This window comes from Nannobrachium achirus (assembly GCF_963921795.1).
Source record: "Nannobrachium achirus genome assembly, chromosome: 23".
Taxonomy (NCBI): Eukaryota; Metazoa; Chordata; class Actinopteri; order Myctophiformes; family Myctophidae; genus Nannobrachium; species Nannobrachium achirus.
The window spans coordinates 52,293,113-52,319,715 of NC_137830.1; the positions used below are offsets into that span (position 1 = coordinate 52,293,113).

General features: G+C 44.7%; 1 protein-coding gene across 2 annotated transcripts in view; it reads right to left on the reverse strand.

Moving 5' to 3' along the window:
• Positions 1-26,603, reverse strand: part of dnajc2 (DnaJ (Hsp40) homolog, subfamily C, member 2) — a 31,898-nt gene that overhangs the window by 1,244 nt on the left and 4,051 nt on the right. Inside the window, exons 2-15 of one of the 2 annotated variants that reach the window (XM_080753971.1) lie at positions 26,049-26,239; positions 19,711-19,786; positions 19,440-19,538; positions 16,759-16,981; positions 14,934-14,999; positions 14,413-14,504; positions 11,088-11,209; positions 9,143-9,292; positions 7,861-7,949; positions 7,435-7,504; positions 5,245-5,423; positions 3,294-3,394; positions 2,185-2,295; positions 862-1,007 (exon numbers count right to left, since the gene is read on the reverse strand). In XM_080753971.1, the coding sequence (XP_080610097.1) occupies positions 862-1,007; positions 2,185-2,295; positions 3,294-3,394; positions 5,245-5,423; positions 7,435-7,504; positions 7,861-7,949; positions 9,143-9,292; positions 11,088-11,209; positions 14,413-14,504; positions 14,934-14,999; positions 16,759-16,981; positions 19,440-19,538; positions 19,711-19,786; positions 26,049-26,239 (1,715 nt within the window). The remainder of the gene's footprint in view (positions 1-861; positions 1,008-2,184; positions 2,296-3,293; positions 3,395-5,244; positions 5,424-7,434; positions 7,505-7,860; positions 7,950-9,142; positions 9,293-11,087; positions 11,210-14,412; positions 14,505-14,933; positions 15,000-16,758; positions 16,982-19,439; positions 19,539-19,710; positions 19,787-26,048; positions 26,240-26,603) is intronic. The other variant, XM_080753972.1, reaches the window with a different exon arrangement.

Genomic DNA, 26,603 nt, shown 5'->3' on the forward strand with positions numbered 1-26,603 from the left:
CATTAAACTGGGAGAACGTCTGTCAATTCTCATTTTAGATTTTGCGCAATGTGCCGTAAGCTTGTACATCTATTTTTGAACATTTTTTGAAAGTGAAAACTACTGATTTAACTCATTGACTGCCAAGGCCCGAGTTTCCCGAGTTATTACAGTAGTCCCAGGCTGCCACAGCCCGAGTTTCCCGAGTTGGAAGCCATTTTGAAAAAAAAAAAAAAAATCAAAATTTATTTTTATAAAAAAAAATCTAAAAATGCCTCAAATGTATTAGGCATGATCGCAATTGCGAAATTGCATGTTTAGCCCCATAACAAACACATCTTTCAAAATGTCAAAAATGGCTGTTTTGTCTGACTTTGAAGGCTTGTATCTCATGAATGCCTGAACGGATTTCCAAGCGGACTTTTTTGTTTGAAAGCTGTTAAAAAGTACTACACATATGGTGCATGATCTAGGCATGGGCGTGCACGATCCGTGCACTAAAAATTGATGTGCACTAGAAATTTAGGAAGGTGGCAGTGTTTGTTTTGTCTGACTTTGAAGGCTTCTATCTCATGAATGCCTTGAACGGATTTCCAAGCGGATTTTTTTGTTTGAAAGCTGTTAAAAAGTACATGGTGGTACTTGGCGGCCATCTTGAAAAGGGCATTCAATGAGTCACAGACATTTTTTTTAAACATTAAAAAAAAAAAATTAAGCACACAAGTAGATCGGCTGTTTCCACTAGTTTTAAATCATTTTTTAAATGATAAATACAATACTGGCTTTAGTTTCAAGCAGTTTCAAGGGGCACACTTGACCCTTATCAGGGGCACACCAAAGGTCCCCAGGCACAGTGGTTGAGAAAACAAGGCCCCGTCTTACCTTGTACCTCTTCATACAGTCCTTCTTGGAGCGTCCCGGGACGGCGTCTGCGATCTTCTCCCACCTCTCCGGGGTGCTGACCGGGTAGGTCTTCAGAGCCTGCTCCAGAAGCTTCTGCTCCTCCGTGGTCCACGGAGCAGCAGGGTCTGGGGTGGGGGGGGCAACAGACAACATAAGAAGGGAATATCGTCAGAAATAGTGTCATATCCTGGAATAAATTCCCTACCAAAATATTTCTTCACCAATGTGTTTGTAAAGGTGTCTAGTAACACATCCCACAAAGACTGAAATTCAGTTTCCCTAGGAGAATCCATGACAGCTGATGAAAGTTGGAGTCCCATTAAATTAACTACCGGTATACCTACAGGATAAAACACACCAAAATAAATATGCATTAAGTAGCATGTGAGGGGTCAAACTAGGGGTTTTTAATGATTATGAATCCATTGCAAGCATTTGTTTTGCACAAAAAAACATTCCTTGGGGTAGAAACAGCACCCCATACAATTATTGTTCACGATTTAAAAAAATAGCAGATCTACAAGCTATCTACAACCCTATCTGCTATTTTTCAATAGTTAAAGCATAAAATGATACACAATAATGTGTACCCGTTCTAAATGAGTTAAGCTTTGCACTGCAACAGCAGATGACAACAGTAACCGGAAATGATCAGCGCTCGATAGATCAACCTGCCGCCGTCGCGGCCGTCCCTTAAGTTTCCTAGTTTTAGATAGAAGAGGAATGCTACTTTCACTTTCCCCAGGGACGTTTCTCAGGCTGAAGCTGACGTTCTAAAGCAGGGGTGGGGGCACTGGGCAACTTTGATGATGGCGAGGGCCACTATATTTCCACCTTCACTCCACATTGCTACTGCTACATCCTACTTTGTCATTCCATTGCGCTGCGATGCGTTTTGATCTTGTAGATCGGCTATTTTTGCTTCTTTTGAATTGGAATCTTGAATTGTTATTTTTTAATTGGAATCCTGAAATGTAAGATTTTGATTTAATTTCAAACGCATTTAGTTATACTGTATACTCATGTTAACTTTATGAGCCTAAATACAAATAAATTGGACATAAATAAATACATTTTAATACTACGGTACTATACTTGTCATTAAGCTCCTAATATAGACTGACAGAATTAAAGCAGGTCATGTTTGGAATTGTAACAGCTGAAATCAATAATATATCAGTATTTTGGTATTGACCTGAGGGCCGCATTAAGTGAAGGTGGGGGCCGCATGTGGCCCCCGGGCCGCCAGTTGCCCATGTATGTTATAAAGTAAAGCCAGCTAATGATGTCCCAAACACTCACCGTCAAATCTCTCCGAGGGCATTGCGTTGTCCACGGTGGGAGGCACTGCAGAATGTTCCTTCTTAAACTTCTCAAAGGCCTTCTTGTTGATCTCATCTTTCTGCAAAGGATCTGAAACAAGAGCAGAGTTCGCTGTTCAGGACGTACACTTTGATGAATTATACATTCCTGGCCTGGTCATTGGTCAATGTTTAAACTGCTGCATTGTCAAATAACCAGTCTGAATGGCATGGCTAAAAGACTTGTGTAATCAGTCAATCTGGGTCCATTCAAAAACTACCACCCAACAACATCGACGACGATAAAACACTAAGAAATAACAGTTGTAAACATAGAATATTGAACTAAACAGATTATTTTTAGTTGCACTGACTCTGACCAAGGACCTTCCAGGGAGGGTGCTCATGTGCGTCGGGCTGTGACACGCTTCCTAGTTTCTTTTCCTTTCGATTTTTTTTTTTCGCACTGACTTTTTTTTACACTGCACTATTAGGTTGTGTTAGTAGTTTTTGGGTATTTTTGCTTGTGTTTGACATGACAGTGAGATACTTGTTGCACTGACTAGCATTGACTGCTATGGTCACTTTTGATTTGGACACTGTACTATTTTGATAGTTGTGCTTAAGGACACTTTATATATATATATTATTTGTTCCCTCTCTTGATGTACCTTGCTCTTTACTGTACTCTGTTCTTGTTTTTCTTTTATATTTTTCTTACTTCTCTGTAGTAACTTTGTAAATAACCTTATACTGCTGTGCTGCCTCTGGGCAACTGATTTTCCTCCTTGGGATAATAAAGGTATCTATCTATCTATCTATCTATCTACCTACCTACCTACAGTATCTATCTACAGTATCTATCTATCTGGTCATTGGTCAATGACTGACTCAATGTTTAAACTGCTACATTGTCAAAGAACCAGTCTGAATGGCATGGCTAAAAGACTTAATAATCAGTCAATTTGGGTCATCATCCATTCAAAAACTACGACCCAACAACATCAACGACAATAAAAGACTAAGAAATAACAGTTCTAAACACTGAATATTGAACTAAAAGGGATCATCCTGACATGATGATGTCAGTAAGAAGCAGTCTCTTCTCACCGAGCCGCTGGAGGTTCTTGGCTTTGTTGATGACATCTTTGGCTGTCCTCTTGATGCCACTGGTGGAGTGTAAGTTCATGTAGTTGGCAACGACTTCCCATCTGGAAAAAGACGGACGAATAGCGATTGTGAAACACGGGTGAAACGATCCCATCCTACTAGTAAAACCCATTTAGGGTGAAACGATCCCATCCTACTAGTAAATTAACCCATTTAGAACGGGTACACATTTTGTGTATCATTATTTTATGCTTTAACTATTGAACAATAGCAGATATACAAGCTCACAGCGCGCACCGAGTGCCACGCTGCGAGCTTTTAGATCTGCTATTTTTGAGAAATATTGAAAACTTGAATTTTGACCCGATTCTATAAGTGTCTTTTGAATCCTTCTAAGGTTTAAAAAAATGTTTCTATGTCAGCAATCTGGCCAGCCATCGTCAAAGAAAAGGTCCTTTTCACTTAACTGGAGCTCAGTTAGTCTGTTCTTGAGAGACTACTATGTCAGTGGTTCTCAAACCTTTTCATGTGAAGGACCCCCAAAATGATATGTATTTGGCCACGGACCCCCATCTCAAAATATTTAGTTCCAGGGACCACCCAGAAGCAAAATTTGAGTTACAAACATTCGCTTTAAAAATACGTATATTCAAAGATTTGCACACATTTTCACTACATTTTCACTACATTTTAAAAATAGCAGATCTACAAGCTCACAGCGCGGCACTCGGTGCTGCGCTGTGAGCTTGTAGATCTTCTATTTTTCACTGGTTAAAGCATTCAATAATTCTTTGGACAACAGTTTTGCCACGACAACAGTTAGAATCACAGAATGGTTTAGAACAGTGGTTCTTCACCTGTGGGTCAGGACCCCTGGGGGGGGGGTCCCCAAATTATTTTGGGGGTCCCCAGATGATTAACCTAATGTGCAACATTGTTTTCTCTCTCAACAGTAAACAAACCAACATGAAGTTTAAAGGGCCAGTTCACCTCTGGGACAAACATATCTTATTTTATTGTTGTTTGGGACACGATCAACACAGTTATTTTTTCATCATATGAGTCATCATGCTGCATCATATTATGATGCAAAATGCATCATCATTCAGGCTGAAATACTAAAATATCTCAAAACACAGATTGAACACAACAAATAACTGTGTTTATCTTGTCCCGAACAACAATAAAATAAGATCTGGTTGTCCCAGGGGTGAACTGGGCCTTTAAGTGTAGAGAGCAGGGGTTTTCAAAGTGACGGGGCACCCTGGGGTGACGGGGCACCCTGGGGTGACGTGACGGCAGTCCAGGGGTGCCGCGAGATAATTTGATAATATTTGGAATTTGACACTTGAAAAAATATTTAGTATCATTTTAAACTTGAAGTCATCTCTCTCGCGCGACCGCGGTTTTCCCGGTGAACCTGAGCGCAACAGTGGGGGCTTGGGAGTTTGGGGAACACACACAGCTGACTGTTGCCGATGATGGAGAGGTTATATAGCTTTATGTATTGAGAGGAACTCTTGCCGATTTCGTAAGAGACTCGTCGCCAATTGCAAGATATTTAAAAGTTATTTGGGGCCATGATGATTGATAACCCCTTCTTCCAATTATTAGACTAAGGATTTATATTGTCTGTGTTATTGTTTACACTAGTTTTACTAGTAGGCTAGTGTAGGCTTAGAAGCCTTTTCAGAAGTTAATGTAATGTTTTCCATTTAATGATTTCCTTTATCGTCATCTTCCGCTAATGCACGCAGCTGTTTTCGCCAGGTTTTAAGGTCTTATTTTAGTTGTTTCTCATAAGCTCGCGACCCTCCTTGGCCATCGGCCCCCACCGTTGTGCTTCGGTTCACTGGGAAAACCGCGGTCCTCTCTCTCCCTCTCCCTCTCCCTCTCCCTCCCTCCTAGTGAAAATGTTGCAGACCCCTGGGGGGTCTTTCCCCGCGCCCACCTGGCGTTGGTCCCAGCGGGGAACAGGTTGACAGCCTTGATGAGCAGCTGGAGGTCCTCCTCCCCCCAGCCCTTGGCCCCCCCCCCCCCTCCCCCACTGGCCTGGGGGTCCCGGGACGCCTGGCGGGCCTGGAGCTCCGCCTCCCGCTCCTTCTGCAGCTGGCAGTTCACCTCGGTCACCTGCAGGGGGAGCAAACGAACACGGAACACGGACAGCGTTGGCATTGTTAGGGCATTCACCAAATATTGGAATATCCGAATATCAAAGTCACTATTCCACGTTGTTCACACAATTTTTATTGTTTTCTCTTTAAAAAAATATATAAATATAATATAAATATAGTTTATAATTATAAAGCTTGGCTAGATAGTTGTCAATGCCCCTAGTGGATGAATTTGTTAATGCTCTATACCAGGGGTTCTCAAACCTTTTTAGACCTCCAAAATAAACATATTTGAACTGGGGACCCCCACCCTGACAAGCACTTGGAATTGTAGGTATTACATTTAATGTGACTCAGTTCCAAAGATATATATTGTGAAAATAGCAGATCTACATGCTCACTAGGGATGTCCCGATACCACTTTTTTGCTGACCGAGTACGAGTACAAGTACTTCATTGTGAGTACTCGCCGATACCGAGTACCGATACGAGTACAATTAATAATACAAAACAATGTGTTGTCATCCTCACAAATCTTAAAATTAGGGATGTTCCTAGCGACTAATTTCACTGACATGTACACGACAATTTTGAAACCTATTGGGATAACCGAAAATTAATTGATGAATTTATTTATTGACATTAACAAGCAGAAAATAGCCAAAATCTAGCACATTTCAATCTATTAGGCTAAACCTCATTTGAAAAAGATATCAAGAGTATATGAAAGCCTTTTAATAATGTTTATACTATTGGAATCTGCTCCAAAATAATTGATTACATCACCAGTGAAAGACGTAAAACTAGGGCAAGTACCAATTAACTCCCCAGCACAGCGCACAGCAGCGCAGCTGGACTGACAGGACTCTCGTTAAGCGACCTCTCTCATCTCACTCATCTCTCATCACTGTTAGGCCTACTTTAAACCATTATTTATGGCATTCGCAGCCAACTTATGACTGAGACTACTTTCTCCATGTTCTCAAAATCTCACCTCAAAATGGATTATTCTTCAGATGAGCGGATCACACTGATGCAACAGGCTCGAGCCGAGCTGCCGAGGTAATGAGTGAGTGATTCACATCCAGTCGCCTTTTTTGGATTTGATTTCTCCATCAAAGGCAAAGCACTCAGACAAACTTTGCATCGTAGCAAGTTTTAAGATTAATGAATGATGAAGCTAAATCACTCAATGTAGGCCTACTCATGTTGAAGCTGCAGAAAGACAGACAGACAGCCTGCTGCCGCTGAATGCCAGCGTTCACTCCGTTCAGCGTGTACCAAGGGTGTCGCACCAAATTCTGGGCCCTGGGTACAAGGATTCACTGCTGGCCCCCCATGAATGTTCTTCATGGGGTATTTAAAAAATAGCAGATATGCAAGCTTGCAGTGCGGCACTGTGAGCTTGCATATCTGCTATTTTTCAATAGCAAAAGTATAAAATAATTAAGGCCCTGGCTTTCACCTTGAGCCCCAGTAACCCAGTCCCACTTTTCTCCCCCTTGTGACGCCCCTGTTCGGTATCGGCCGCTGCCGTCAGAAGTATCGGGCGAGTACGAGTACAGCAAAATAGGGTTGTATCGGCGCGAGTACCGATACCGCGAGTACCGATACCGCATCCCTAATGCTCACAACGCGAGGCGTTGTGAGCATGTAGATCGGCTATTTCCAAGCTCCAGCATAAAAGAAGGCACAATCTTTGCCTGTTGTCTCAGTCTGAGTAAGTTCTGCCAGTGTCAGACGTGTTGGCTGTCTTGTGGCGGTGCCACAACGACATACACCACACCAGACACTAACAGCTAGCAACCATTTTTAAAACGTCATTTTTTGAATCATTTAGAAATGCATAACACAAATCTTCTCTTCTGGGGGTCCCTGGCACTAAAACAAATTCAGATGGGGGACCTGCGGCCAAATATACAGTATAGATCAATTTGGGGGGTCCTTGACAACCCTAAGTACTGATTAAGAAGTCATTTATAGACTTTGTGTAGATTAAAGAGGATTCACCCTTCGCACTGTTTTACCTGCTTCTCCACTGCTGCCTTGCCCTCCTCCTTGGATGCTGAGACCAGCGTTTCATTGAGGCACTGCAAACTGAACAAACAATTATTATTACAGTCATTCATCTGACACCAACCCACAAACCATAAAAAAAATATATATATATATATATATATATATATATATATTTTTATAGGGCTGGTAATAAAAAAATAAATAAAAAATAGCATCTGAATTAATTGCTTGTATAATCCCATCTTTTTATTGAAATGCACGTTGAGGCAGGAATACAAAGTGATGACAGCCCAAATCACATTAATTATTGACAAAGTATTCTAGTAGTCACGGCTCAGCAACATGACATTCCTCTCATGCAGTTTGTTTTCAATTCAACAACTAAGAATTAAAACGTCAGCGTTCTGGATCTGAAGCTGAAGCATTTTATTTACCTCGCCAACTCCAGACGATCGCACAGCTTCTCCACCTCCTCCATCATCTTCACGCCGTCCGTTTCGGTGTCTGCAAAGTAATTCCAGTTCTGCCGAAGCGGGGAAAAAAAGCATAATTAAGTGTCTCAACAAATAAATGAAGTTTAAGACCACCGTGTTCGAATGCCATCAATGCACTGAATGGGAATGTGTTGTCAGTGTCTTCAGACCATTGAATGGTGCAGCAGCTGAGAAACGAACAGGGTTCCCACACATTTTTACCAATTCATTTCCAAAACTTTTCCAAACCTTTTCCAGAATATTTAATCCAATTTCCAGGACTATATAACAATAATTCAGCTCAATAACGAGTCGCTTACTCCTATGTGCAATGCCCAAAGACAGGTAGTGTATGCCAGTGGTTCTCAACCTTTTCAGGCTGTGACCCCTGAAATAATCATATTTGAACTGGGGACCCCCCACCCTGACGAGCACTAAGAGTAGAGGAACTTTGTATAACACGGTTCTATTGCGAAAATAGCAGATCTACATGCTCACAACGCCTCGCAACGCTATTTTCGGCTATTTTCACAATGTCTGCCTTTAATATTTGACAATTTGGCCAATGTTTAATTTGTCATTTCAGACGTATTAACAAAATCAATAACCAAAGACAATGCATAAATATTTTTTTCCAGGACCTTCCAGGACCCTTGATCAATTCCAAAACTTTTCCAGTACTGGAAAAATATTTTTCTAATTTCAAAATATTTCCAGGAATTTCATGACCGTGGGAACCCTGCACGGAGCTACTGGACGTGTCAATCACAAGTTCACAACATTGATTGTGAGATCTCTGAGAGCTCAGTATAAAGTATAGTTATGTATAAAGTATAGTTATCGACCCTGACGGAGGCACGCCGTGTCATGCGACCTTGAGCCACGTGAGACACCGCCGAGCGAGCGGCAGCGAGCGAGTCGCCGTGTCGTGTCAAGCGTTGCAAAGATCGCTTGAGCCGACTCAGCGCCGTTAGAAGTTGTTACAGGAGGCCAGAATGGTAAATCATTGTCGAGAAGGGCATTAATTTATAAACCCAAAATATACAATAAACTACGTTGGAATATGGAGATACAATGTTACTGCAGGGTTATGGGTGATTAGGGCTGTCACCATTATGTCACCAGTCCTGTTGAATATTCCACTATTCAAATACTTTGAGGTCGAATAATTCAAATACTAAAGCTCACTATTCATGAATGCCCTAACGCACACACACACCTTGCAGTGGATTACCATCCCTACCTTGCAGGTGGTCCTGAGTTTCTGCCTCTCCTTCTTGACGGCCTTCTTCTGGATCTCCTTCTCCTTCTTGGCCTGCTGGGCGAGCAGCCTGGCCTCCTCCTCCTCCTTCTCCTTGGCCAGGCGGGCTGCTTCCATCTCCGCCTGCCGGGCCTGAGTTTACAGTTTAGGCATTTAGCAGACGCTTTTAATTCAAAGCGACTTACAATAAGCAGATAATACATCACTATAATAAACAAGGTTAAATGTCAGTACATCAACAGCAATATAACAAATGCATATGAATATCTATCTAGAGAACAATATAATCAGTAAAGAAAAAAGGTTTCTAAAAAAAACTAAAAACAAATGCTAACTAGCTTCATGTACGGTCATTGAGTGTTTCAGTAGTGCTGTGGGTTTAGGTGGAGTCTGAAAAGGTGAGTCTTCAGTCCACGGTGAAAGCTAGCGAGTGAGTCCGTTGTTCTAAGTGCGACAGGGAGTTTATTCCACAGCTTGGGGGCCAGGAGGGCAACACCACACATGCACCATCTCACCACTACAGATCCTCCAAGCCAATATGCTCATAATAGTCTTTCAGTGAGAACCATTAGGTTACATGTAGGCCTGCAACACATTCACTTCATTATCTTTGTGTTGTTCAATAAACCTATACAGTCCCAATGGATCCCAATGGATCCCAACTCAATGGATCCCAACCAAGCCCCCAGAACGGCTTGTAAATATTGAAGCGGGCCGACCCTACTGGCCAAAGCTGGAACAGCAGGCTGGGTGAAATAACATGCGTTCGAAGTTGGTCCCGGCCAATTTCCCCCACAATGCACCTGGATGTGCTTCTTCCGGGTGTTTCAAAACGCCACTGAGCAACTTGCACTGAAATAAATGGCTGGGGGCGGGGCTATCCTTCCTCTATATTATATAGAACTCTATGATCCTATGATCAAACTAATAACTCCCAACTAATACCAAATGTCTGTAAATATTATCTGAAGCCAAATGGACATTGAAATTGCTTGATAAGTTTTACCCATCAATTAACATAAAAGCAAGCAAATCACATTTTGGGAAGTTGTAACAGCACTTCAACATTTTAACAAGATTCCTCACTCAACCGAGGGTTTTTCTACAGCAGAAGTCGACAGCACTTGAAATAAGTGTGGGGATTTAAGGGGAGTAAATGCTAATTTCGTGCAAATTTGTCTTAAAGCGCAAAATTTTGCACAGATGTAGCCCAGGGCATGCTCTAATGATTTAGCTAGGGGCGCCCGAGACGACGACCTTCGGGGTCGCCACAGCGGCCAAATCAAGTTGGGCTCCCATCGACTTTCTATACAGGAGGAAAATACCCAGAAAAACATTTTTTTTCTGGGTATTGAAATACCGGTATTCAAAGACTTTTTCACTCGGTGCCGCGCTGTGAGCTTGTATATCTGCTATTTTTCAATAGTTAAAGCACAAAATAAGGCGTAATAAGGTGTTCCCAGTCTTAAGGCTCTTTTCCACCGGCAGCGATAACGATGACGATAACGATTTAAAAAAGTGGGTTTTCAATTGAAGTGGATCGGCAGCATCCACCAAACACCGATAAAGACAACGATAGCCGACAACTACATCGTTAGGATCAACAACGATGTGGTTAAGATCACAGTGATATGGAACTGGGTCTCTGACAAACAGCTCGAGGTGCGCTCTGAGCGAGCGGCTGTTAATTAGCGCCTCTTCACATTGATGTCCGATAACTTTATCGGACATCAATGTGAAGGCATAATTATCGCTGTGATATTTTATGGCTATCGTCATCGTTATCGCTGCCGGTGGAAAAGGGCCTTAAATGGGTTAAACCCCCTCCTCCCTATGAAGACCATTCATGGGGGGGGCCCACAGTGAACCCTTGGACCCGGGCCCCAGAATGTGGTGCCACCCCTGGAGGATTGAAGGTCACACTAACCCGCTCCTTCTCGTCCTGCTCTCTCTTCTTGGCTTCCACCTTGGCCTTCTTCTCAGATTCCTTCCTGGACTTCTCCTCGTCCTTGAACTTCTTTATCCTAGGATCACTGCTGTAGGCGGTGTCTGCAGAGAAATAACACTTAGTTAAAACATCCTCTTTATCCTAGGATGCTGTAGGCGGTGTCTGGAGAGAAACAACACTTGGTTAAGACATCCTGTGTTGGTGGTGTTGGTCACGTCGTAGTCTCGCGTAGCCAGACAACTATTCCACAATCTCCGAATGCTATATAGAGTCTGGAACGGCAGCTCCCGAACGGCGAGTATCGGAAGTAGTACTGTAGTCCCATTGGAAACGTAACAGAAACACAATAGTTCAGACAAAGTCATTCGAGCGGCCTATTCTTGTTATGGGTGTATAGTAGGGATGGTCCGATCAGGTTTTTTGGAACCGATCACCGAGCACCGATCACAAAAGTTTGATCACCCGATACCGATCAATCACCGATCCGATCAAGTTATTATTTATATATTATTTATATTTTCTAAATGTTAATGTTTTAACTTTAATTAATTAATTCACTCGTGAATTCATTTATATATTTGCCTTATAGTTATTTACCAGCATTACTATGTATTTATTATCATAGCAGTAACTAATTATTCCTTCAGCACTGTGGAAATCAATACCCCAAAATGGCCTCAAGTGGGCATACTGAACGGCTGGTTGATCGGATGCACCGATCGGATCGGATCGGTGAATTTACCTTTTGATCTAAACCACCGATTATCGCCGATCACGCTTTGATCGGCCCGATCCGATCCATTGCCGATTGATCGGTAACATCTCTAGTGTATAGTTTAAGAAAACATTTGAAAACATCATGAAAGTAACACTAATAACACCAGAGAAAGACGAAATAACGCCCCCAGAAATATTGAAAGGAGACATAACGCTTCCAGTAGGACATGTTATTGCTACTGCACCAAGGGAGCGGTTGCGTCACATCCGCTTTATCACGCACTCATCGTTTCTATTTCCGTTTGCCAGACTGTATGCCGGGAGCATTTGCCCAAATCGCGGAGGCAACAGTCTGGCCTCGCGAGACTAGTCACGTTGTGATACCAGAGCAACAGGAGTTGAGTCCTCGCACGGGTTTGGCGACATTTCTTTAAAATCTGCAAACCGTAATTATTGTGGGCTGACTGGGCTCGCTGAAAAGCGAGACCGGTATGTTCTCCCAAATCTTTATATAAAACCTGCCACAAAAAGTTTGGAAATCTAAATTTGGTCGATTATATCTCCCCTTTAATAAACCCAAATGGTATTGTATTTTATATCATTTTCATTGTTGATTTGTCCCCTTTACACCGAGGTACAGCTTGTGAGGATCCGCTATTCGTGGAGTGAGCAGCACTACTAAACACGTGGGGTGCGCCCCCACAAATGTTGCCAAAATGGCTTGCAATATGCTGTTCTGCTGGCATTTACTCTCGTTTTGGGCTTCCCTGACACTGAGCTTATCATTAAAAAAGTGTAAAAATGGCCAATATGTGTTGTTTTTTCTTTTCCTTATTACTGTGAGAGAGTGCAATCATTCAATGCCACAAGTAACAAAGGTGAACACCAAAAGAACAGTATTGCAAGCCTGCCAGGCCATTTTGACCATTTTTGGAGGGGCGCTACCCACACGTTTGGCTGTGTTGCTCATTCCACGAATGCCAGATCCTTACAAGCTGTACCTCGTTGTAAAGGTGACGAATCAACGATAACAATGATATCAAACACAATACCATTTGGCATAATTAAACGGGGGATATAATGGACCGAATGTTGGCACATTTTGGGTCGGCGCTACCCACACGTTTGGCTGTGTAGCTCATGCCTCGAATGCCCGATGCTTACAAGCTGTACCTCGTTGTAAAGGTGACGAATCAATGATAAAAATGATATAAAACACAATACAAATTGGTAAAAAATGACCAAATGTGCAAAAATGACCAAATGACCACCCCAACGGGGCTGCTCACGGGGAATTCCTGGCGACCACCCACTCCTGGTGCTCCAGAACGGATGCAAAAGTGGTGGCGCCCCCAGTGGAGGACCCCCTCCACTGCAGCTCACATAAAATGCCGTAACTCGGGCTAGGAGCGTCCGGGAGAGCCGGGGCCGGTACCTATTCGTCCGCCAAGGCAACGCGGAGACCCCACCCCTCATTTCTCACATGGCCCTCTTCTAGCGCCACCTTCAGGCCGATTTTTAAAACTCATTTTTGGACACTGCTCCTACAGTTTTTGCCCTAAAATCACGCAAATCGCTACACAGTATGTCTACACTCATCCCATCAACATGAATCTCTCCCATATAGCGACACCTTCACGCCGATTTTTAAAAACACATTTTTGGACACTGCTCCTACAGATGTTGCCCTAAAATCACGAAAATCACTACACAGCATGTCTACACTCATGTCATCAACATGGACCAGGAAGATTTTGGAAAAACACATTTTTGCCCTATTTGTGGAGATAAGCGACCTACGGTCGCTTATCTCCCGATTAGGGAGTCTTACTGGTATACTAAGTTTAATCTCCTCAAACAAAATGAGCGACAGTAGGGGTGGGCGATATGGAAAAATAAAATATCACAATGTTTTCTTTTTCACGTTGGTTTTTATGGTTATTTTTCAAGTTACTTGACAAAAACTAGACTCTCTGGGTTCCTTTTGGGAGGTATAAATTGAACTTTACAAGTATGTCGTTCTATTGTTTTATCGCGTTTACCGCGCTAAAATGTGGGGCATGGGTACGCATGGGGGCATGCGTACAAGTGGCTAAATATGTCTTTTTAGACCCAATAAGCCACCAGTTTCTTTATTGCTATTTACAGTAACACGTCTAGCCCCCATAAGTCACATCCAACCATAGGTTGCGTTGTATCTTGGGAATGGGCTTATTCTGTGTAAAATGACATATTTAGCCACTTGTACGCATGCCCCCAACCACTGAAATAAGAATCTCTAAAACAATAAAAAGAAGTAAATGAAATCATTTTAACACTCATCTTTTATATTCTTTAATTACAATCTAAAATATGAACCCTTGTTGTAAAAAAACTAAAGTTGTCCTTTAATCCCAGGTAGAACATAAAAATGACAAATTACAGCTTTAAGTTTGGTATATAAAAAAAATAAACACTACAAATCAAATTCTGGTGACGGTTTTGTTCTTCACTGATGCACACTGGTCAATTTTGAACAACAAACACGTTTTATATTATTTGTGTTGCACGGCGTTAATCAGTTAAAATAAATGTGATGTTTTCTTACCGACTAGTGTTCTTATTCTGTTCATCTCTTCCTTCTTTCTCTGCTGTCTGGAAGCACGATTCTGCTTTTCAATCCATCTCCTCTCATCTCGACTGGACGCCAAAAGGAGACAGAAAAACATTCAGAAATTGAAGGAAAAAAATCAAACCTCGGTTCGAAGTGAAGCGGTGAATTTTTATTCTATGTGTTCTAGACCTTTGAAATCTGTGTTCTAGATCTATACATGCTGTGTTCTAGATCTATACTTTCTATGTGCTTTAGTTCTATATTTTTATGAATTCTGAATGATTTTGTCTGGAGGGCCAAATTGTCATGTGAAGCTTGACCAATCCTCAATTCTGCAAGCACAGGACATGTACGGGACATGTATGGGACATGTACGGGACAGACATTCTCACTCCTTGAGAATCTATGGGAATCCTCAAAAAAACAGGTACGGGACAGACAAAGCCACTCCTTGGAAGCAGCTTTCACCGCTTCAAAAACAGTTGATGGAAATGTAGTGTGTAACTGGTGCTCACCATTCAGCCTTTTCCTTCTCCTCTTCATCCAGATATGAGAACTCTCTCCACGAGTCAAAGTTGTACCTTCATTGGACATGGGGACATGTAGCATTATGGGGACATGTAGCATTCAGTGACAAGATTCTTTCTCCAGGGTTCCCACACATTTTTAACAAATCATTTTCCAAAACTTTTCCAGAATATTTAACCCAATTTCCAGGACTATATAACAATAATTCAGCTCAATAACAGGTCGCTTACTCCAATGCTCAATGCCCAAAAACAGGTAGTGTATGCCAGTGGTTCTCAACCTTTTCAGGCTGTGACCCCCGAAATAATTTTAACTGGGGACCCCCCCACCCTGACGAGCACTAAGAGTTGAGGGATTTTGTATAAGACAGTTTTATTGTGAAAATAGCCGATCTACATGCTCACAACGCCTCGCAACATCGGCTATTTTCACAATTTCTGTCTCTAATATTTGACAATTTGGCCCATGTTTAATTTGTCATTTCAGAGGTATTAACAAAATCAATAACCAAAGACAATGCATAGCTATTTTTTCCAGGACCTTCCAGGACCCTTGATCAATTCCAAAAAAAATCTAATTTCAAAATATTTCCAGGAATTTCATGACCGTGGGAACCCTGTAAAGAGACTGGCAGAGATTTTCCAGCATCTTTAACCACTTAAACCCTAAACGTACTGTAGGGTACCAAGCCGAGGGCCACAACATTGAATCATGTCTAGGGTACCAAGCCGAGGGCCACAACATTGAATCATGTCTAGGGTACCAAGCCGAGGGCCACAACATTGAATCATGTCTAGGGTACCAAGCCGAGGGCCACAGCATTGAATCATGTCTAGGGTACCAAGCCGAGGGCCACAGCATTGAATCATGTCTAGGGTACCAAGCCGAGGGCCACAGCATTGAATTATGTCTAGGGTACCAAGCCGAGGGCCACAACATTGAATCATGTCTAGGGTACCAAGCCGAGGGCCACAACATTGAATCATGTCTAGGGTACCAAGCCGAGGGCCACAGCATTGAATCATGTCTAGGGTACCAAGCCGAGGGCCACAACATTGAATTATGTCTAGGGTACCAAGCCGAGGGCCACAGCATTGAATCATGTCTAGGGTACCAAGCCGAGGGCCACAACATTGAATCATGTCTAGGGTACCAAGCCGAGGGCCACAACATTGAATCATGTCTAGGGTACCAAGCCGAGGGCCACAACATTGAATCATGTCTAGGGTACCAAGCCGAGGGCCACAGCATTGAATCATGTCTAGGGTACCAAGCCGAGGGCCACAACATTGAATCATGTCTAGGGTACCAAGCCGAGAGCCACAGCATTGAATCATGTCTAGGGTACCAAGCCGAGGGCCACAACATTGCAGGGGGCGACGGTGGCGTTCCGGCTACTCCAGCGACAGTTTTCGTCATTGTCGGGTGAAAATCTTGTATGTCCAAAACCGTTCGTTTTGAATTTATCATTTTAAAAAATTATTTAAACTAGTGAAAACAGCCGATCTACAAGCACACAACGCCTCGCGGTGCGAGGCGTTGTGTGCTTGTAGATCTGCTGTTTTCACTACTTTTGTGCGACGGCCTTGTATGATTTGCGAAAGAACGTACACATTTTGGAGATGCGAGATTTCCACCCGACAACGACGATATACTAGTGTTGTTGCTGCTCTTATACCACCATTATTACTGGGGTTGGTGTGGGCCAGACAGTAGCCCCCCGCGGGCCGCAAATGGCCCACGGGCCGCCTGTTGGGGAACCCTGGTCAATGTTCACGTAGTGTTCATAAGACTGACAACTCTGCCACTTACCAGAACGAGTAAAAATTATCCACGTCTTCAAAAGTGGACTCCAAAGTTCCTAGTTTGGGCACGTGCTTTTTGGAAGACCATCTGGCGTTTCTATCAAAAACGGGAGAATACGCCTCGAAGAAGTTCTCCTTGCCCTCGCTCTTTGAAGGCACAGCGTTGTCAAAGGTGGGGTCGATGCTGTCAAAAGCTCTTCTCTTCACAGGGTCTGATAGGGTTTCTATAGCTGGGGACAGGAAATACAGAAAGAGGATGATAGGGTTTCTATAGCTGGGGACCACAAATACACACATGGTCTGATAGGGTTTCTATAGCTGAGGACAACAAATACACACATGGTCTGATAGGGTTTCTATAGCTGGGGACCACAAATACACACATGGTCTGATAGGGTTTCTATAGCTGAGGACCACAAATACACACAGGGTCTGATAGGGTTTCTATAGCTGAGGACCACAAATACACACATGGTCTGATAGGGTTTCTATAGCTGGGGACCAGAAATACACACAGGGTCTGATAGGGTTTCTATAGCTGAGGACCACAAATACACACATGGTCTGATAGGGTTTCTATAGCTGGGGACCACAAATACACACATGGTCTGATAGGGTTTCTATAGCTGGGGACCAGAAATACACACATGGTCTGATAGGGTTTCTATAGCTGGGGACAACAAATACACACATGGTCTGATAGGGTTTCTATAGCTGGGGACCACAAATACACACATGGTCTGATAGGGTTTCTATAGCTGAGGACCACAAATACACACATGGTCTGATAGGGTTTCTATAGCTGGGGACCACAAATACACACATGGTCTGATAGGGTTTCTATAGCTGAGGACCACAAATACACACAGGGTCTGATAGGGTTTCTATAGCTGAGGACCAGAAATACACACAGGGTCTGATAGGGTTTCTATAGCTGAGGACCAGAAATACACACATGGTCTGATAGGGTTTCTATAGCTGAGGACCACAAATACACACAGGGTCTGATAGGGTTTCTATAGCTGAGGACCAGAAATACACACAGGGTCTGATAGGGTTTCTATAGCTGAGGACCACAAATACACACAGGGTCTGATAGGGTTTCTATAGCTGAGGACCAGAAATACACACAGGGTCTGATAGGGTTTCTATAGCTGAGGACCACAAATACACACATGGTCTGATAGGGTTTCTATAGCTGGGGACCACAAATACACACATGGTCTGATAGGGTTTCTATAGCTGAGGACCAGAAATACACACAGGGTCTGATAGGGTTTCTATAGCTGAGGACCAGAAATACACACATGGTCTGATAGGGTTTCTATAGCTGAGGACCAGAAATACACACAGGGTCTGATAGGGTTTCTATAGCTGAGGACCACAAATACACACATGGTCTGATAGGGTTTCTATAGCTGAGGACCAGAAATACACACAGGGTCTGATAGGGTTTCTATAGCTGAGGACCAGAAATACACACAGGGTCTGATAGGGTTTCTATAGCTGAGGACCAGAAATACACACATGGTCTGATAGGGTTTCTATAGCTGAGGACCAGAAATACACACATGGTCTGATAGGGTTTCTATAGCTGGGGACCAGAAATACAGAAAGAGGATGACTTTTTGGACGTGGAGAAAAATCTATTAGTTTATAAGGGGAAATCACCTTCCATTTAACATCCTTGAGAAATCTTCACAAGTTAAAGTTTAAGTTACATCTCGGTGTTGACAGGGGTTAAAGGAGTAGTTCACCCCAAAACGTTTTTTTTTTCCCCTATTGATTAGTCACGCCATGGAGACTAGAGTTCAATATTTATGTCACATTCCTAAGACAAAAATTTGATTCGAGTAAATTTACCCCCATTGATTCCGGATGGGGACCCGTTTCGAAGCGGGTCCCCATCCGGAACGAATGGGGGTCAATTTATTGTTATCACATTTTTGTCTTAGGAATGCGACAAAAAACTCCATGGCGTGACTAATCAATAGAAAAAAAAACATTTTGGGGGTGAACTACTCCTTTAAGTACTAACATCATTTTGCACATGAAGGACCCAAAATCTAATATTTTCATAGGGATTTCTTTCTTTTAGTGTATACTAGCTACGTTTTCAGTATTAGTCTATTGCAGGGGTTTTCAAAGTGGGTGACGGGGCACCCCGGGGTGCCGCGACGGCAGTCCAGGGGTGCCGCGAGATCATTTGATAATATTTGGAATTTATTTGGACACTTGAAAAAATATTTAGGATCATTTTAAACTTGAAGTACAAACGTAGTTTCAGTCAAGTTCTAACCAAAATGGCTGTTATCTCAATGTTTTCCTCGCAACATAATCACTAAAATATCGTCTCTGTCGGGCAGAAACCTTGTATCTCCAGGTTTCAAATGTGTACGTCTTTTGCCCTGCTTCATCATACAAGACTGTCGCACAAAACTAGTGAAAACAGCCGATCTACAAGCACACAACGCCTAGTACATTTTATAGATGATAAATACAAAACAAACAGTTTTGGACATACAAGGTTTCCACCCGACAACGACGATATGCTATAAATATAAGGTGCTGGGATTATAATGTAGGGGTGCCTCGGATTAAAAGAATATTTATGGAGTGACCTGAGACAAAACAGTTTGGGAACCCCTGGTCTATTGACCATGTCTTTAAATAAACATCATTCATTACCTTTAGTTATACAAGTGAAGTAGTCGTTGTCTCCCTCTACGATCTGCTCTCCAGCTGCCTTCCTCTTGTCTGGGTGGTGCTTTAATACCATGGCTTTGTCTGTTGAGAGAATGTGATAATCAGTGTGATACCATACTTTAATACTTTAATACCATGGCTTTGTCTGTTGAGAGAATGCCATAATCAGTGTGATTAAACAGCTGCCATCTATTAAAACAAAGGAACCTTAAAAAGAACGTGAGAACCATCAGCTCATAGCAGAAATACTCACGGGCAGCTTTAATCTGCTTCTGTGTGGCCTTGTAGCGTACATGGATCAGTCCAAGGACAGCATAGTGGTCCTGATTCTGGAAGTGGGGGGAAAAAAAGTTAAATGTCTAAAGCTGGTTGCACACTGCTGCGTTTTTCGGGCCGAATATCGGAGTGAATTTCGGAGCACGCAAATAAAAAAAATCAACCTCACGTTATGTCAGTCACGTTTGCACACTGCCGCCCGTTTCGCGCACCACTCGGTCCCTTGCTCTCTCTATCTCTCTCTCTCTCCTTGCCCTGAAAAACGCATTTCGCAACGAAAAACGCAGCAGTGTGCAACCAGCTTAAGACCGGTCTTCCATTCTACAAGCTGCCTTGTCCATCTTAAGCAGTATCAACTGGGTGTTGTTATTGGGCACTAGTCCAGTGTTTCTCAACCACTGTGCCTGGGGACCTTTGGTGTGCCCCTGAGAAGGGTCAAGTGTGCCCCTTGAAACTGCTTGAAAGCCAGTATTGTATCATTTTAAAAATGATTTAAACTAGTGAAAACAGCCGATCTACAAGCACACAACGCCTCGCGGTGCGAGGCGTTGTGTGCTTGTAGATCTGCTGTTTTCACTACTGTTGTGCGACAGCCTTGTATGATGAAGCAGGGCTTTACTTTGCGAAGAAACATACACATTTTTGAAACTTGGAGATACAAGGTTTCTTCACCGACAGTGACGATATTTACACCCCCGTATTATGTTGGTGTGCATGGATTCTTGAGACATGAAAAGTGTGCCCATGCAGAAGAAAGGTTGAGAACCACTGCACTACCTAACCCTAACCCTACACCCTACACCCTACACCCTAACCCTACACCCTACCCTACACCACCGATCCAACACTACCTAACCCTACACCCTAACCCTACACCCTACCCTACACCACACCACCGATCCAACACTACCTAACCCTAACCCTAACCCTAACCCTAACCCTACACCCTAACCCTACACTCTACCCTACACCACCGATCCAACACTACCTAACCCTAACCCTAACCCTACACCCTACCCTACACCACCGATCCAACACTACCTAACCCTACACCCTAACCCTACACCCTACCCTACACCACCGATCCAACACTACCTAACCCTACACCCTAACCCTACACCCTACCCTACACCACCGATCCAACACTACCTAACCCTACACCCTAACCCTACACCCTACCCTACACCACCGATCCAACACTACCTAACCCTACACCCTAACCCTACACCCTACCCTACACCACCGATCCAACACTACCTAACCCTACACCCTAACCCTACACCCTACCCTACCGATCCAACACTACCTAACCCTACACCCTAACCCTACACCCTACCCTACACCACCGATCCAACACTACCTAACCCTACACCCTAACCCTACACCCTACCCTACACCACCGATCCAACACTACCTAACCCTACACCCTAACCCTACACCCTACCCTACACCACCGATCCAACACTACCTAACCCTACACCCTAACCCTACACCCTACCCTACACCACCGATCCAACACTACCTAACCCTACACCCTAACCCTACACCCTACCCTACACCACCGATCCAACACTACCTAACCCTACACCCTAACCCTACACCCTACCCTACACCACCGATCCAACACTACCTAACCCTACACCCTAACCCTACACCCTACCCTACACCACCGATCCAACACTACCTAACCCTACACCCTAACCCTACACCCTACCCTACACCACCGATCCAACACTACCTAACCCTACACCCTAACCCTACACCCTACCCTACACCACCGATCCAACACTACCTAACCCTAACCCTAACCCTACACCCTACCCTACACCACCGATCCAACACTACCTAACCCTACACCCTAACCCTAGACCCTACCCTACACCACCGATCCAACACTACCTAACCCTAACCCTAACCCTAACCCTACACCACCGATCCAACACTACCTAACCCTAACCCTAACCCTACCCTACACCCTACACCCTACACCACCGATCCAACACTACCTAACCCTAACCCTAACCCTACACCCTACCCTACACCACCGATCCAACACTACCTAACCCTACACCCTAACCCTACACCCTACCCTACACCACCGATCCAACACTACCTAACCCTAACCCTAACCCTAACCCTACACCACCGATCCAACACTACCTAACCCTAACCCTAACCCTACCCTACACCCTACACCCTACACCACCGATCCAACACTACCTAACCCTAACCCTAACCCTAACCCTACACCCTACCCTACACCACCGATCCAACACTACCTAACCCTACACCCTAACCCTACACCCTACCCTACACCACCGATCCAACACTACCTAACCCTAACCCTAACCCTAACCCTACACCACCGATCCAACACTACCTAACCCTAACCCTAACCCTACCCTACACCCTACACCCTACACCACCGATCCAACACTACCTAACCCTAACCCTAACCCTACCCTACACCCTACACCCTACACCACCGATCCAACACTACCTAACCCTAACCCTAACCCTACCCTACACCCTACACCCTACACCACCGATCCAACACTACCTAACCCTAACCCTAACCCTAACCCTACACCCTACCCTACACCACCGATCCAACACTACCTAACCCTACACCCTAACCCTACACCCTACCCTACACCACCGATCCAACACTACCTAACCCTAACCCTAACCCTAACCCTACACCCTACCCTACACCACCGATCCAACACTACCTAACCCTACACCCTAACCCTACACCCTACCCTACACCACCGATCCAACACTACCTAACCCTAACCCTAACCCTAACCCTACACCCTACCCTACACCACCGATCCAACACTACCTAACCCTACACCCTAACCCTACACCCTACCCTACACCACCGATCCAACACTACCTAACCCTAACCCTAACCCTACACCCTACCCTACACCACCGATCCAACACTACCTAACCCTACACCCTAACCCTACACCCTACCCTACACCACCGATCCAACACTACCTAACCCTAACCCTAACCCTAACCCTACACCACCGATCCAACACTACCTAACCCTAACCCTAACCCTACCCTACACCCTACACCCTACACCACCGATCCAACACTACCTAACCCTAACCCTAACCCTAACCCTACACCCTACCCTACACCACCGATCCAACACTACCTAACCCTACACCCTAACCCTACACCCTACCCTACACCACCGATCCAACACTACCTAACCCTAACCCTAACCCTAACCCTACACCACCGATCCAACACTACCTAACCCTAACCCTAACCCTACCCTACACCCTACACCCTACACCACCGATCCAACACTACCTAACCCTAACCCTAACCCTACACCCTACCCTACACCACCGATCCAACACTACCTAACCCTACACCCTAACCCTACACCCTACCCTACACCACCGATCCAACACTACCTAACCCTAACCCTAACCCTAACCCTACACCACCGATCCAACACTACCTAACCCTAACCCTAACCCTACCCTACACCCTACACCCTACACCACCGATCCAACACTACCTAACCCTAACCCTAACCCTACCCTACACCCTACACCCTACACCACCGATCCAACACTACCTAACCCTAACCCTAACCCTAACCCTACACCCTACCCTACACCACCGATCCAACACTACCTAACCCTAACCCCTAACCCTAACCCTACACCCTACCCTACACCACCGATCCAACACTACCTAACCCTAACCCTAACCCTACACCCTACCCTACACCACCGATCCAACACTACCTAACCCTAACCCTAACCCTACCCTACACCACCGATCCAACACTACCTAACCCTAACCCTAACCCTAACCCTAACCCTACCCTACACCACCGATCCAACACTACCTAACCCTAACCCTAACCCTAACCCTACCCTACACCACCGATCCAACACTACCTAACCCTAACCCTAACCCTAACCCTAACCCTACCCTACACCACCGATCCAACACTACCTAACCCTACACCACCGATCCAACACTACCTAACCCTACACCACCGATCCAACACTACCTAACCCTACACCACCGATCCAACACTACCTAACCCTACACCCTACACCCTACACCACCGATCCAACACTACCTAACCCTAACCCCTACCCTACACCACCGATCCAACACTACCTAACCCTAACCCCTACCCTACACCACCGATCCAACACTACCTAACCCTACACCCTACACCCTACACCACCGATCCAACACTACCTAACCCTAACCCCTACCCTACACCACCGATCCAACACTACCTAACCCTAACCCCTACCCTACACCACCGATCCAACACTACCTAACCCTAACCCCTACCCTACACCACCGATCCAACACTACCTAACCCTAACCCCTACCCTACACCACCGATCCAACACTACCTAACCCTAACCCCTACCCTACACCACCGATCCAACACTACCTAACCCTAACCCCTACCCTACACCCTACACCCTACACCACCGATCCAACACATATGTCCAAGTCATCGTGTGGAAGGGCTTTGTCAGAGTACCAATCTGTCTGTGCCCGTTTTGTGCCCGCAAACGGAGAGCCCTGTACCCTTCTGTCGCCCTTTGCCCCTTTTATTCCAATATATGATGCCCACACCCTGTATTGGCATGCCCATCTATAGGCATATTGATGCCCACACCCTGTATTGGCATGCCCATCTATAGGCATATTGATGCCTACACCCTGTGTTGGCATGCCCATCTATAGGCATATTGATGCCCACACCCTGTGTTGGCATGCCCATCTATAGGCATATTGATGCCCACACCCTGTATTGACATGCCCATCTATAGGCATATTGATTGGATACCCTAACCGTATGCCTAAACCTAAACCTAACCTCAGTAAAACTATGCCTAACCCTAACCCTAACCTCAGTAAAACTATGCCTAACCCTAACCCTAAACTCAGTAAAACTATGCCTAAACCTAACCTCAGTAAAACGATGCCTAAACCTTACATGGGGCGAGTGAGGAGAATGTTCTTATCCACGGGTTTCCAACGCCCCACAGTGCATTGCGCAGACGTTGTACCGAGCTTCCAGCGCCGCAGCCGAGTTTGATTTACAAGCTCACAGCGGGTTGCATCTGCGACGCGACGTGAGCTTGTATGTCTGCTGTTAAACCGGAAGTGTGGTGCAAATAATCTCCAGTAAACTCCCGCGGAAACAGGTGGATATGGTCTGGTATTGCAGATAAACTTAAAGACATGATTCCAGAGTAAAGCTGTAACAAAAAGAAAACTATGCCTAAACCTAACCCTCCTAACCTCAGTCAAATTATTCCTAGTTCCCCGAAGGTCCACCTTGTGCCCAAAAACGAGCGCTCCTGTTCTCAATCTAACTGAATCTCAAACTAACTGTGACATATATAGCTGCAAAATTAGCAATTGATGGCCTTTAGCCACGGAAGATTACCTTCAATATGTGCGTATGAGAGCATGTTTCATCTCTAAGGCTAGGGCTCCACCAAAATGACGGCGTCGTGCCGGCGGCGGACGCCGTCAAAAAATGAACCGGGGCGAATTTGAGCGTCCGACACGGACGTTGACGTCGGCAGTGGAGCACCCTTCATTGATTAAAACGGGAGCGTTCCCTGCATTGACGTTGACGCGACGCTCGACGCGCTCGGTGGAGCCGGGGGGTAATGGAAGAAATGTATGACTGTGCTCCCAACGCAGGGGTTTTCAAAGTGGGTGACGGGACACCCTGGGGTGACGTGACGGCAGTCCAGGGGTGCCGCGAAGATAATTTGATAATATTTGGAATTTATTTGGACACTTGAAAAAATATTTAGTATCATTTTAAACTTGAAGTTCAGAGTTATTTTCAGTCAGTTCCAACCAAAATGGCTGTTATCTCAACGTTTTCCTCGCAACATAATCACTTAAATATCGTCACCGTCGGGCAGAAACCTTGTATCTCCAAGTTTCAAATGTGTACGTCTTTTGGTAAAGCAAAGCCCTGCTTCATCATACAAGACTGTCGCACAAAACTAGTGAAAACAGACGATCTACAAGCGATGCGAGGCGTTGTGTGCTTGTAGATCTGCTGTTTTCACTAGTTTTATAGATGATAAATACAAAACGAAAGGTTTTGGACATAAAAGGTTTCCACACGACAACGATGATATACTATAAATATAAGGTGCTGGGAGTGAAAATTATAATGTAGGGGTGCCTCGGATTAAAAAAATATCTATGGGGTGACCCGAGACAAAGAAGGTTTGTGAACCCCACGGTCCTGACGGAGCCTCCCAGTCAGACCAGTACCTTCCAGTCTTTGGGGTCCAGCGTGCGGAGCATGGGGTACTCCTCCAGCTGCAGCTCTTCATCCTCAGACTCCTCCGACAGCTCCTCCTCTTCCTCCAGCTCCTGGAAGGAGGCCGACACGTTCCTGGCCCTCCTCTTGACGAAGGCCTCGAACCAGCGGCCCACCGGCTCCACCTGGATCTGCACCGAGGCTGGAGGAGACACATTTATTATTATGATTAGTTTAGTTAACCAGCGGCCCACCGGCTCCACCTGGATCTGCACCGAGGCTGAGACACATTTATTATTATGATTAGTTTAGTTAACCAGCGGCCCACCGGCTCCACCTGGATCTGCACCGAGGCTGAGACACATTTATTATTATGATTAGTTTAGTTAACCAGCGGCCCACCGGCTCCACCTGGATCTGCACCGAGGCTGGAGGAGACACATTTATTATTATGATTAGTTTAGTTAACCAGCGGCCCACCGGCTCCACCTGGATCTGCACCGAGGCTGAGACACATTTATTATTATGATTAGTTTAGTTAACCAGCGGCCCACCGGCTCCACCTG